Source organism: Electrona antarctica (genome assembly GCF_951216825.1).
Source record: "Electrona antarctica genome assembly, chromosome: 3".
In the NCBI taxonomy this organism is placed as follows: domain Eukaryota; kingdom Metazoa; phylum Chordata; class Actinopteri; order Myctophiformes; family Myctophidae; genus Electrona; species Electrona antarctica.
In genome coordinates, this window is record NC_136808.1 from 33,262,584 (window position 1) to 33,277,412 (window position 14,829).

At 42.5% G+C, this 14,829-nt stretch overlaps 1 protein-coding gene across 1 annotated transcript; it reads left to right on the forward strand.

The window, feature by feature from the left end:
* Nucleotides 1-536: 536 nt before the first annotated feature.
* Nucleotides 537-8,558, forward strand: LOC306920336 (low choriolytic enzyme-like). The gene is made up of 10 exons (XM_079497053.1): nt 537-623; nt 1,271-1,301; nt 2,264-2,329; nt 2,992-3,156; nt 5,584-5,701; nt 6,116-6,294; nt 6,429-6,510; nt 7,467-7,588; nt 7,942-8,032; nt 8,454-8,558. The coding sequence occupies exons 1-9, from the start codon at nt 549-551 to the stop codon at nt 7,992-7,994; spliced, it is 891 nt and encodes a 296-aa protein (XP_079353179.1). The 5' UTR covers nt 537-548; the 3' UTR covers nt 7,995-8,032; nt 8,454-8,558.
* The last annotated feature ends 6,271 nt before the right edge of the window (nt 8,559-14,829 follow it).

The following is a 14,829-nucleotide window of genomic DNA, read 5'->3' on the forward strand; positions in this document are numbered from 1 at the left end:
TAACGTCCTCATATAGAGTGGCCTACTACAAATGAACGGTACGTCCTTTCTCTGATCAGTGTCAACACGCAGGATCAGATTTGAAGGCCTGAAGACCTATTAGGAGAAGCATCCAGAGTTGTCAGGGCCGTGCAGAGAGCACTGTGGGGGCAGCTGCCCAAACCCAAGGAAAGGGCACAGGTGCGCATAGCGCACGCCGATCTTTGGGTGTGGTCTTTTTGTGGGGTCCGTCCCTAGCTCGTGCCATTTCGCACATGAAATGTAGTAGGCCTTGGGCACACTTTGTGGGCACACTTTGAGGCAAAAGGAAGTTGCATGTGCCTGACAGTTGTTGTGACAGCAGTGAAGTTGCGTCGGTTCGTTTAAATGCAACAAACGAAAGGTGCAACCGTTTCCACATTGGAGAAATGTGACAACAGAGTGAGAGCTGGGCTCCATATAAGGTCCACATTCAGTTGATCAGACAGTATATATTCCTCTGGTGATTTGTACCAGACAGACAGAAGGACGGACGGACTGACAGACAGACAGACAGACAGATATCAACCATGTTGTCTTTCATCCAGGTTGCTGTGCTCATTGGCTCTCTCTGCTGCTCTGTCCATGGCTTTGTCATAATAAAGGTAATTATTCTAATTTATTTCGTTTTATAGTAAGATTAATATAATGTTGTGTGAACGGTGCCGGTTACAAGTATAAAATTCTGGCATTCAGAATTGACTTAATTGTATTTGTTGACCAGTGGTTCCTATGGAGACACAAAGAGTCTCCTTTGTGACTCCATAGGGAACCACTGGTCATCAAATTATTAATGCGCCAAAAACTAAAAATATCCATGAATTCAAGTCTCTATAAGTGAGTAATATTGATAGACAAAATAAGTGATTATAGGTGGTTAATGTATGTTTATGGTAATAAAACTGAATCTAAAAAGTAACTAGTAACTAAAATGTTCAAATAATTGTAGTGGGGTAAAAGTACAATATTTTCCTCAGATGTAATTGTGTAGAAGTAAAAGTTTTTCAAATTGGAAATATTCCACTAAAGTGAAAGTATCTCAAAATTGTACAGTACTTGAGTAAATGTACTTACAGTTGTTACTGTATAAGTTCCTATAGAAAGAAGTAGCATACTGTCACTGTTTCACCATTCCTGTTTCACCAAATCTGTGTGTGTGTGTGTGTGTGTGTGTGTGTGTGTGTGTGTGTGTGTGTGTGTGTGTGTGTGTGTGTGTGTGTGTGTGTGTGTGTGTGTGTGTGTGTGTGTGCAGGCTTCAGGTGATATGAGCGACGAAGGCCCTGGTAAGGCTGCTCTTCTTCATATAATTTATTTGAATCAATATAAAATGCTTTATAGCATGATTTTTGTAATATTGTTATACAACACTATGAGTAGGCTATGTATGAGTTGTTAATAACTATAATTATTCAGTGTTATAATCAGATTATGAATAAAGCATTATAAGAATATAGGATGCATATAGCATGCTTGCCATTGCAAAAAAAATGAAATATTTGTTAGCATAGCAAGACAGTGTTAGTCTCGCGTAACCAGACTGTTGCCTCTCGCAATTTCCAAATGCTTTCATCAGTCTGGAGCAATGGAAGAGCTGTCATGAGTAAACTATAAAGCGGAAGTGGAGCCTCCTCGCCACTTCCGTTTCGTCTTTACAGTTGCGCACATTTATCCTAATATAAATAGAAATCATGTAAGCTTATATAGCTTGTTGAAAGAAGGAAATAAAAAAAATAAGCTCTAAAGATATTTTAAAATATATTTTCGTGAACGGAAATTGCAGCTTCCTTACTCGGATTTCGGGAGCTGTAGTTCCAGGCTCTATACAGCATTCGGAGATTGTGGAATAGTTGTCTGGCTACACGAGACTAATAAGCCTATAACAATAATAATCACTGTTATATTGCATTATAATTACTGAATGCATTATAAATCAGTATAAGTGGTCATTTGGGTGCTTTAAACTAAAGGGATATATTTCATTTTCAAAAAATGTTTTGGTAATTTTATCGTCTACTCAAACTCAATTTTAACCGCTGCGATGCATTGTCTCCTTTTCAACCAACCATAAAATGACTTGTCTTTTAGTTCTATACTGGATCTCTTCTCCACTATACTCCACAACATTTTACTTTGTTGATGAAATTGTCATAGTTTTAGTCATCATAGCTTTGGTTTTTTTTACTGACACTTTATAAAGTTTACACGTAACAGTGTTACCTGTAATAAATGGTGTCTTCTTTCACAGACAACTCCACTATGGAAGAAGAATTGTCTGCAGCCTCCATGATTGAGAAGGCCAATGCTCACATCGGTATGTTCACCTCCACTGTAATGATATACATGTCCTCAATCACAACCACTTCAACCCTGTATCTACCTAGATGACCGGAGTCCCCCAGGGCTCTCTTCTAGGTCCATGAGTATTTCCCTCTATATCAAATCACTTGCCTTAAGCGTCACTATGCAACTGTTTTATGTATAAAATGTAATTTTGTCCAATCTGTATGACTAGAGTACGTTAATACAATCTGGATGTTTTATTGTGTCTTACAGAGGCCTCGTATAAGCCCCTCATGGGCTTTTTGCCTCGTAGATCCTAACATCTTCCCTTTTCTATGTTGATTGTTTGTTTTTATACTGTGCTAAATAAATAAATACAAAAAAAAGTACAACATAACTTAATAGAATCTGCATGGTAGAGTATGTTAATACAATATAACTTAACTTATACAATCTGCATGGTATAGTGTTTTGGTACGATGATGCGCGACTGCGACGCACCACCGCTCCTAGCCATGCCGGTCCGCGAACATTTTATGAACTGGCAGCCGGTCTGTGCTGTGGTAATGGCAAGGTTGGGAACCCCTGTTTTAAATGAAGCCCCAGATCTGTACTGCCGGTTGCCAACCTCCTAAATGGCCCTCGGTGTGGGCGTGGCTGCCCACATGACATTGATGTTCCTCCTGTTCCCAGGAGTGGGCGATGACGAGCTAGGCCTAACGATAGTGGACATGGACATCGCCGTGCCGACAGGCCTGGGGAACGCCGACCCGTGCACGGGACGAGCACGCAGCTGTCTGTGGCCCAAGGCTACCGACGGACGCGTCTATGTACCCTTCACCATCTCCAACCAGTACTGTAAGTACAATTTGGAGAACATTGTGATACGATCATTACAGTTGTATACATTACTAGAATTTCGCGGGCCTTCGGCCCGCTCATCCCAGAGTTGCGTTGGCCCGCGTTGCGATACAGAAGTCCACAGATACAGAAGTGCACAGTGACACGCGTTGTATGCAGCTGTTTTGTGTTGCAGCGCGCGTGTAGTGTTGTTATCCATATATGCGCCTCGGTTCGTCCCGTTTGTTCCACGCCAGGTGTCGACGCAGTCGTTGGGGCAAATTTCTTATTATTTTAACTGTGTATGTAATTGCGGCTAGTAGCACACATTTTTTTTTAGGAGCACGATGAAAAGTTATGAAATAATGTGTTTGAGGGCCCTCCTATATACAGCTTTAGTCCCCACACGTCTCAATATTTGCCATTGACAAAGAACAGAGAAATTAGGTCGAAATGCCGCTAAATATGACGTAAATTAAAATGTATTATATATATATGTTTTTTTAATTGAATGTAAATACTTTACTTATAAAAAAACCTGGCAACCCGCACCCCGCGGTCATTTTCCGCTAACCGGAGCGGTGCTCCCTAGCCTGCTGGAGGGGTTCACATCATCCCATGCAGCCTCGAGAGGAAAAAGAAGGCAAATAAATGCAGCCTTGAGGCTACCTCCCAATGTGGTGTTGTGGAGCTTGATCACCTCCTCGTCCTCCTTTTCTCCCCAAATTGGCAATGCCACATTTTTTTTTAGGAGCACGATGAAAAGTTATGAAATAATGTGTTTGAGGGCCCTCCTATATACAGCTTTAGTCCCCACACGTCTCAATATTTGCCATTGACAAAGAACAGAGAAATTTGGTCGAAATGCCGCTAAAGATGACGTAAATTAAAATGTATTATATATATATGTTTTTTTAATTGAATGTAAATACTTTACTTATAAAAAAACCTGGCAACCCGCACCCCGCGGTCATTTTCCGCTAACCGGAGCGGTGCTCCCTAGGCTGCTGGAGGGGTTCACATCATCCCATGCAGCCTCGAGAGGAAAAAGAAGGCAAATAAATGCAGCCTTGAGGCTACCTACCAATGTGGTGTTGTGGAGCTTGATCACCTCCTCGTCCTCCTTTTCTCCCCAAATTGGCAATGCCAATAAATGCAAAAGTTGCCTAGTGTGAATACTTCCACAGCCTAAGTAGTAAAGGAGAAACTATCAGTCTTCTCCGAAAGCGGGCAATGTTTGTCAACTCAGCACGTGTTGACAACGCATATTAGTAAACAGAAGCCGTATGTGTGTCACACCAAAAGTGGTGACCTATAGAATCCTGTACATAGAAGCATCACGCAATCGTCTCCCTCCCTGTGTGGGTCACGTGGTGGGCTCTGAGCAAATGGGAGAGAGAATGTAGTGTTGCCAGGTCCGCGTATTGTAAGCGAGTGGTAGTGTGTGTAAGTAGCGTGTTGAATGGCATTTTTTCGGTGGTTGTTTTCATAGACGTGGCAACAAATTAGGCGGGGGTGTCGGTGCTTGTGGCGTGTTTGTGTTTATTATTGATATTGATATTGTTTGCGAGTGTGGACGGGAGCCGGCTGTAGTGGCAGTGCGATGACAATTGTTACGCGGCTGGTGTCGAGTGTGGCCGTGCGGCGCGACATGAGGAGATAGGGAACCAACGACGCGGAGGGTAAGGCTGTGTCGTGTTAGTGTGTTGTTGCAGTGTGTGTTGCAGCGTGTTGCAGCGTGTCAGTGACGTAGTAGCTGGTGCCTTTTGTTCCTGTGCGTGCTTTTGGGCACATGTTTTCAATTGTAATATAGGATAATAAGATTATTACAGCTTTGATAACATTATAATAAGATTATTACAGTCGTGATAACATTGTAATAGGATCATCACAGTTGTAATTACATTATAATAAGATTATTACAGCTTTGATAACATTATAAGATTATTAGTCGTGATAACATTGTAATAGGATCATCACAGTTGTAACTAGAACTGCACCCTGTCGAATGCCTACTTGCTTGTTGCACACAAGTAGGCCATAAATGGCCTACTAGTGTCTACTAGCGCCCCGTTTGATCGTGCCAGCATAACGTCAGGGTATAACTAGCTCTCAATGATGACGTAATAAAGATGTGGATTAAAGGACCCAATGCCAGGGTGTAATTGGTTTTCGATGGTGACGTAAGGACGATATGTTTTAGTGTCGGGAGGATTAAAGGTAATGCCCCCATGTATACATGTATGTAATCTGACACCACTGTCATATCAAGCACAAGTAGTCATTACGTCATACGCTGGCACGGCGCATACGCATCAAACATCGTCCTGGACGAAAACTATTACTTGCGCGCTCTGCTTGCGCAAATAATTACATTGTAATAGCATTACTACAGTTGCGATCACATTGTAATAGGATCATCACAGTTGTAATGAACCTTTCCAGCGGCCAACGAGAGGAACCTCATCCTCCAGGGTCTGAACTCCTTCGCTCAGTCAACCTGCGTCCGTTTCTACCAGCGAAGAAACGAGAGAGCCTTCCTGAACATCCAGTCTCGACAAGGGTAGGAATGAACCCAATTCACACACGCTCATGAATATGTTGGGTTTTTTAACCCATCATTTCCCTCAATATGGCATAGCAGTGGTGCCGCAAATAGAAAATATTTATATAAATTCTTTTAAGCGTGGAACCAAGCCATCCAGGCCCCTTGTGAATCAAGACCATAACACATTTGAGTAGGCCTATGTGTCTAAAAGTATTTGAAATCCACAAAATAAAGGGAATGTATACTTTTGCGATTACAAGAAAATTATTAATAATAAAACAAGAAATATAAAGCTAGGGCTATTTACTTGTGACCCATAAACACCCACAAATGGGTCCCGAGACCCACTGCTTGGGAAACAAGCAGAGGACATTTGACATCCCAGAACCTAATCATGTGATCTCCATCCTCCTCCTACACCACACACAGGTGCTTCTCGTTTGTAGGTCGCACGGGCAACGCTCAGACGTTGTCTCTCCAGCGCAGGGGGTGTGTCTTCCTGGGCACCATCCAGCACGAGCTGCTCCACGCGCTGGGCTTCGACCACGAGCAGACCCGCTCCGACCGTGACCAGAACGTACGAATCCTTCTGGAGAACGTGCAGCCTGGTGGGTGGATTCTGACTGGCTGCAGAGCCCCGCTTAGATTTATTGATTGATTGAATCCTTTATTACGTGCGTGCGTGCGTGCGTGCGTGCACACGCACTTCTGTGAATTCTAATCAATCTTGATTTTCTCTCAGGAACGGAGGGGAATTTCCGCAGGATCAACACCAGGAATCTGAACACTCCGTATAACTACAGATCTATCATGCACTATTCAGGGTAACTCCATTAAGCTTTCACTATAATACATTAATTGACACTAGTGGAAAAAGTACTCAAATATTTTACTCGCTCTCAGCTGGGGTCCTTGGCCTGAAAGACGTTGAAGACCCCTGTATGATAGTGTAATAACATGCTATTCAACCATAACTCTGTAATTGCAGTCATTATTTCTGATTATAATTAAGGCGTAATAAAAAAAGAGAAGTGCAGTAAATCAAACTCTATAGTTTTAAAGAGCATAAATGAAGCCTGATTCATACATTGGTGATACAGGGCATCGCTCGACAAATATAATATATTTTCAAATATAAGAATAGCATAATAAGCTAATCTTACAAGCTTACAACGTGCTGTAAGCTTGTAGATGTGCTATTTCCCCTATTTTAAAGAAATTCCGAAAGCATACAATTATTCAAAATGTCAGTGATGTCTTTGTATTTATTATGTTATTTGTCATATCTGACCCGTGCAATTTTTGAGTATGATCCTATAACACATAACAGTCAACCAGAAATATAATTTTAACTCATATGTTCCAACGTTCAATGCCAAAAACACAATTTAAATTGTTAATTGCAATTATAATTTTACGACAAATAAATGTCAACTTAAAGCAGTAGTTCATCCAAAAAATTACCTATTTTCTGTCAATTACACACCCATGAAGCCTTGAATTCATGGAGATATTTTCGTTTTTGTCACCTTCTTATAAGCAAATAATTTGATGACCGGATCATCGGCCAATAGGTGACTCAGTAGGAGACTCTTTGGGTCTCGAGACTCCACTTTGAGTCTTGAGACTCCAACGGTCATTAAAATAATTGGCTTAGGAATATGACAAAAACAAACTACTACTTTAAATGTTGTAATGGCGACAGCTCTAAGAATCGCAGTCCTATAATGTCCTCATGCAGCTCACAGTAAAAGTTGTGTTTTTTCCCTCCACGGTATAGCACCGCCTTCTCCCGGAACGGCCGTCCCACCATCGTGCCGATCCCCAACCCCAACGTCCGCCTGGGCAACACCCAGATGGACACCACCGACATCCTCAGGATCAACCGCCTCTACCAATGCAGTAAGTATACCCAGGGCTCTATTTTTGTCCATGCTAAACCCCTTATCCCTAAACTACTTTGCCTTTTTTTTAAACTATTTTGATTCTCAAACTTTTCAGGCTGTGCCCCCCCCCCAAATAATCCTATCATATTTGAACTGGGGACCCTCAACATATAATCATAATTGAACTGGGGGGACCCCCATACCCTGACAAGCATTTGGAATGTAGGAGTTGGGGCATTACATTTAGTTTGACTCAGTTCCACAGATAAATGTTGTAGATTGGCTATTTTCTCAATGTTTGCTAAAATGTTGGCCAATGTGTTTGTCCAGTTTATATAGTATAGTTTGACTGTACTATCTCCTCCACAGGCACATCTGACCCCATGCTCCCCCCTGACGAGAATATGGAGGACCTCTTATAAGAGGACCTCTTATCATGGAAGTTTGGAACCAAATTAAGGTAAAGACTGTTATGTATTCATTTAACCCTTTGAATATATATATATATATATATATATATTATTTTTTTTCCATCATTGAATTGTTTTTAATTAATGAAAAATCACACCTGTGTGAACTGAGTGGTGCAACTCCCCTCTCCCCCTGGCTCTCTCTCTCTCTCTCTCTCTCTGTATAATTAGCAGGCAACAGTGCAACACTATCTCTCTATCTCTGTTTCTGGCACAACAGCGCCACTTTTGCCCCTACTGGTACTCTAAACATCGGGACATAGTCACATAGTCACATAGGAACATAGCTGTTCCTTGGAGTGGTTGCACCACTCAAAAATGTAGTAAAATCTACAAGCCGGTCAGCATGTGTGTATGGTGTACTCACTGTGTATACTTCCACAGATCTCTCTCTCTCTCATGTCTTCTCAGGAGGAGCTGTAGGAGGAGGATGAGAAGAAATGAGACAATGTGTGTGCAGCTTTGCTTCTGATTATTATAAAACAAACAGCACATATAGGCTGGTTGAATAAGCTTTGATGTCATCAATATTTACTTTTGATATACTCTTGCAAAGAATTATGTTTTTGACTTTGTGCCAACAGACTTGCATATAAACAATTCATTATATACTTCTGTATTGATCAAACATTTAAAAAAATCAATAAAACCAATGTGGCATTATAAAAACCTATTCATCTACATTTATTTCTGTGTCAATTCACGTTGAATCCAATGTTACAATACATAATATCCTCTCTGTCGGGTAGAAAACTCATAATGTTCAAAACCATCACTTTTCAGAATTCAAATCGAATAGAAATAGGGGGGAAATAGCAGACGTACAATCTCAAAAGCTTGTAGATCGGCTATTTCTGCTGCTTTTGTGCAACGAATTATAGTGTGACCAAATGGCCAACTGATTGTGCTGTAAAATACATGCCCAAAGTGCACGCTTGCTGGGTGGTCTATGGACACATTGGACAAACAAGCAAGCTACAAAGTTTATTTATTTTATTCAAACAACATCACCATCATCTCTCTCACTGTCTGCTCTGGATCATCAAACAGTCAAAATCAGATTCAGAACTTTAAATGTTTGCCAGGAACTAAATGATAAAACTTTGGAACCGCACTATTCCTTCATACTTTCACATAGAAACTCGATTCACAAACAGAACAATCCCCCTTACTGGTGGAAATGCACACTTGATACTTTGAAACAATTTGTAGTTTGAGATATTTAACTTTAAAGCACCCAATGCATTTCCAAAGGGGTTTGCTACTGGGGAGAGAGGACACAGGAGCAATGACAATGTTTTTTGTAAAGTCACTGCGGCCGCAATTTTTACACTACGGATATATTTTTTACATCACTAAGTTCTCAGATCTGCTCTCAGATTTAATCCAAAAACCTAAGCTGTGTCATGTATACATTTTGAGTTAAGACCATTAATATCAATCAACCCGTGTCCCTCTGCATTATAGCAATTAGTGTGGTGGTCTAGTCTTTGGTAAGTCTTTGGCTGCTCAGTGGTGCAAACTGCAAAGTAACTAAGTACTGTACATGTTCTCAAGTATATACAAGTGCTTACTGCTTACAATGCAATAATTCCAGCATTTGACAGCGTTAGTTACTTGTTACTTTGCAGATTAACCTACAGTAACCACATACAGCCAATCTACAATGTGACTTGTTATGCTTGATCTGATGTTTTCTGAAAATGGGAGTACTTGGTACTCAAAGTACATCTTGATGCTAAAACGCTTGTATATGCCAAGCTCCAACTGCCATGCCCCCCCCCCCCCCCCCCCACACACACACACACCCCACCCCATGCATACTCCATCGCCACCCCACATTTTTTTTTGTTACAGACTATTGTATTTAAAGTGGTTGTGAAAGCATGACAGGGACAGATTATTTCTGTTGCTCGACAGTTTGAGTTTGTTTCAACCATTTTGCAATAAATGATAATAATACCTTTCTAAACCTTCAATATTGAGCTCTCTGATGGAAACCTTTGGACATGTTTCAGAAAATGAAAAACAATAATAAAACAAACCAGTGTTTCAATGGATCCAATAGTTATTTAGTCATAAACCCTTGTTAATAGGTTTATCGGTTCAATGTTTATAAAACCCACACACACTCTTAACCACTTTGACTTAAACTTCCAACCATTTTAGCGATTTAATACTCTAGGACAATGTTGTGCAAAGATAGACGATCTACGAGCTCACAATGCAGTGGCATTGTGAGCTTGTAGATCTGCTATTTGCACTACTTCTACCTTGCACTACTTTTGTGGAGAAACAAACAGTTGAAATATGGGGACACAAGGTTTCTGCACGACAGCGACCATTATGTTTGCTAACTCCTCCTTTTTGTTGCAAAATGATTCAACGCTGAAAGAGCTTCTGTTTTCTGGTTGCTTATGAAACACATTGAGACACAATGAGCAAGAGTCTTTCTAGGCTCTGTTGTAACATTTACTGTATGTTGTGCCCAAATTCAATTTGTTTCCTACACATAATATAATTATTTTGCTTTAATAAAGCATGTTCACAGTCATTGACATAATTTTCTGATGGCACTTGGCAGTTAAAATCACAAATACTAAAATAAAATACGTAAACAACACATATGAAGGCAAAAATAAGCAATCTCCAATAAAATAAACATAAACAAATCCATTTGCATACATACTGCACATAAGAATAGTATAATGCTAGTTTATGGTCAATCAAGTATATATTTCATTGGTAACATATTGATACAGTAACCAGTTTTAGGGGCAGTGTGATGGCACTGCCCCTGGCAAAAACACATTTGAATCTACATTAAAGGGTACCACAGCCAGGTCACAGACAAGGTCAGAGAGAAGGATGAGGCTGGTCATCACAAAGCATTAGGAAGTCATTATGCATTCATTCATTTGGAAAGGGCACTTTGAGTCGACATACCTCTCAAAAGACACAATAAATCATTTGACCCAATGGTTGTCAAAGTGGGTTCCGGGAAACCCCAGGGGTCCCTGAGGGTCACCATGCTGCAAAATGATTGATAGTTAGTAACCAAATGGACCCTTACAGGTCTGCAACTCTGACAGTGTACAATGGAACCAAAGGGACCCTTCCAGGTCTGTAAATCTGACAGTGTACAAATGGAACCAAATGGATCCTTACAGGTCTGCAGACTGCAAATCTTGACAGTCCCTGAAATCTAAAAATAGGAACCACCACACTAGACCATGAGAATATACCTCACCAGCATGAAAACCAAGGCGACGACCTCCAGAACAAGCTTGACCATCATGAAAGCGAACCTGATCAGCGTGAGAGTGGCGATGATTGCCAGCGAAACCGTCAGGTAAAGGCCAACACAGACGAGCAGGATGCCCAGCACGAAGACCTTAAAGACGGGATGTCGGAACACCCCGGGAACGATCTGAGCCACGTCCGGCGCGAGCACCAGCCGAGCACCCGGATCCTTGTCCTGAACGTAGCTCTCTCTCAGTAGCCTGGCCGTCTCCTCACTCACCAGCACGGCCGGGATGCGGATCCATTTCAGAAGGTGGGCCGATCCTGGTGCGATTAAGTTGTCGTCGTCGGAAGAGGAGTTGACGTTGTGAACGATGACGGCCTCGTAGCCCGCCTTCTGGGCGTTGAGCACCTGGATGTCAAAGTTGCAGTCGTAACCGGTGACCATGGCGATGAAGTCACCGGAGGAAGGGGGTGGGGCCACGGCCTCGCAGGCGTTCTCCGGCCGCGCGGTGACCAGGAAGGCCTTCGGGCCGAAGATGGACGGCCGGTAGTCTGTCAGATAGGTGGCGCGGAGGTAGTGGAAGTTCCATCGTTTGTCGTTGAAGGAGTAAACGGCGATGTCTGCCGTTACGGAGGGCGCATTGAAGAAGATAAGCAGCAGTAGTGAGAAGAGGGCAAACCGTGTGCTAAACTTCATCACTATGAGGTGATGTTCAGATCGCTGACAATATTTATATCACTGAACTCTCCCATGTTGGTGCGTCACTCAAACTTGGGACCATATACGGTAGACGTAGTATACCTAGTAAATACCTTGCCTGTCAATGTCTATTGAGTTGCTCACCCAGCGCATGCTCCCTTTTTACTGCTTTCTATAGGTTTTGATGATGTTGTTGGACCCTTCCACGTCATAGTTATGTCTCACATATGTAGTAGTGTAGTGTCTACACCGTACACAAGTAGCCTCACGTAGCGATACTAATATCACTGCGTGAATATTAGTCTCGTCCCTCTCAATGTTAGATATTTTTCTGCAATTTCCCGCCCCATATTTGCATACTGGGCCCTGGTTGGTTATAGCCTGCATGGCTCCAGACAAATCTGGTTGTCTCGTCACCATTTCGGCCGTGAAGTCCTTCCACAATTGAGAGGTGCCAGACCTAATCTGCCTGGGGCATATATGCATGGCAAAGGGAGATGAAGGCTGGCTACGCGAGGATAGTGCACAAGCCCATGCGACCATATTGAGACATTGGTCGAAACCACTTTAGCTCGTTCATGTAGAGAGGACCCCAGCTGTGGTTAAGTTTAAACTACTAGAGTCGGCCAACAGGATAGTAGAGCTTCAATTTTCCCTCCCAGTTCGGGGGATTGCTTGGGACGGAGTCATTTGAGTGAATGTCAAGTAACTATTGGTTTCTCCAATTCTCACAGTCAGCCCCACCCCGATCTGCAGTGAAGGGCTTCACCCACCTTGCGCAATCTAGCCTTTACAGTTTTAGGTGATAAGGTGACCACCGAGACGGTGATTAGTAAAAACAAAGAGATGTGTTCGGGTGAGCGGTCAGTCCCTTATCACCATTGTTAGATTTATAGCTGAGGCTATGAAAATAGCCAAGATAGCAAATACCTCGACCTTATAAGACTTCACTGGAAAAGTGAGAACACCAAGTATCAAAATCCCAAAAGATGAACTTAGAGTAATGTAAAAAAACCTGAAAGGAGTTTTTGACACAAGACACAAGTTCTTAAAGTAATTCTCAGATTTCTTTAGTTTCTTTCTTCAGATTCAGAGCGTGTACAATTGTAAAGGATAGAGGAGAGAGAATTCTCCTAAGTGCTCTGAATGTCAACATTGCACAAACATATATACTGAAAAACATGTCATTGATTAGGATTCAGCTGTCACATTTCAATAGGTTGAAAGGTCCCATCAGTGTAAGATGTCATCAGGCTGTCATGGGCGTCCGATGGTCTGAATCCTGTTTTCGACTTTAATCACGTTCCGTGATTAGGATTCTGTTGTTGTTCATTTATCTCATAGGGTGAGAGTGTATGTTTATCCTCATCTTTAAGAGCAAGGTTGTTGTCGGGTTGTTTTCCATGTTTCTCCATTTCCCTTTTGGTATAATGACAATGACAATCTGGAGTGGGCGACAGCTGATAGTGGAATTAATACACACGCAAATATTTATATGACATCACTGTGTGACAGGGCAGTCCTGTTCACCAGATACAAGAAGATTTACAAGGTCTTTTTTAACATAGTAATAAGATGTGAACATAAAATATGAAACAATAAATCATAAGGTAAGAAAATACCCATCAACCATGGCGTGACGTCATGTTGATAATGTGTCCACCTTATCACCTAAAACTGGGATATGAATAGGCCCTTATGGCGGCACCCCTCCGGGGCGGCAGGTGTCGCTAGTGCTCCGTGCTATCAAACACAACAACCCATAACATAGTGTTGCCATGTCTGCTAATTATAAGCGACTTTGGGCTTTTTTTGTAAAGTATCTTGTAAATAATAATGGTAGTTTGTGGCATTGTGGGTTGTGTTTATTGGGCTTTCTAAAGGTCTATTCATAGTCCAGTTTTCGTTGAAGAGGTGACCATGCAGAAAACTGGACTATGAATAGGCCTTAAGGCCCCCCATACAAGATTTATGTTTAAACAAGAATGACTCAGTCATAACCATAGATATTAAAAAAATAGATGCCTCATTGGCCGCTGCAGTTCGTTGGAGCGATGTGTGTTGGAGGGGGGGGGGTGGATTTACACTGGGAGAGGAAATACGCCGGAAGTGTGGAAGGCATACGCTCAGGAGCCGGAAAGGGCGTCTACGTCTATGGTCATAACTGCCAGGTAGTAGGGGGTTTTATGCCGTTCAGACTATAGATTTTATGGGTAAGTCTCCCATTGGCTTAGAGGCAGCCTAGAGGCAGCCAATAATGAAAATCACACCCGTGTGAAGTAAGTGGTGCGACTCCGTGTGGGCGTCCCCCGGGGGTCCCCGAAACTTCCAGACCCACAGGAACGCGCCCAGGGTGCCGGCCCGGTTCCGGCCCCGCGTCCGAAACGGTCGAAAATGACAAGTTACTGTGTGGGGGTCCCCGGGGGTCCCCGGAACATCCAGACCCCCAGGAACGCGCCATGAGGGCCGGGCGGGTTCTGGCGAGCCACCCTGCGTCCGAAACGGTTGAGAAATGGTTACCGTGTGGGGGTCCCTCTACTGTACTGTACTGTCACTGTACTGTACTGTCAGTCTGTCACACCCGAAATCATCATATATGCGCAACAGTGACACTTGGTTGTGAAAACCAACCAAATGCTATTTTCGTGCTCAGAAACAGCCAGGGACGGACACAGCCAGCCAGCCACCCACAGACACACAAAGCTGCGTAAGGAAGTGGTTGCACCACTTAAAAAGTGGCCGATCATGAGAAAAACAATTGGTGATCGGGATCGGTTCCAAAGAACCTGATCGGAGCATCCCTACTTTACAGTCATTCGTAGAGGTACTAGCAAATGTACG

Excerpts from the sequence above, each read along its gene's own strand:
- LOC306920336 (XM_079497053.1), top strand. The coding sequence starts at position 549 with ATGTTGTCTTTCATCCAGGTTGCTGTGCTCATTGGCTCTCTCTGCTGC. Across the intron at positions 1,302-2,263 it reads TATGAGCGACGAAGGCCCTG|ACAACTCCACTATGGAAGAA; the intron begins GTAAGGCTGCTC and ends CTTCTTTCACAG. Across the intron at positions 6,295-6,428 it reads TCTGGAGAACGTGCAGCCTG|GAACGGAGGGGAATTTCCGC; the intron begins GTGGGTGGATTC and ends ATTTTCTCTCAG.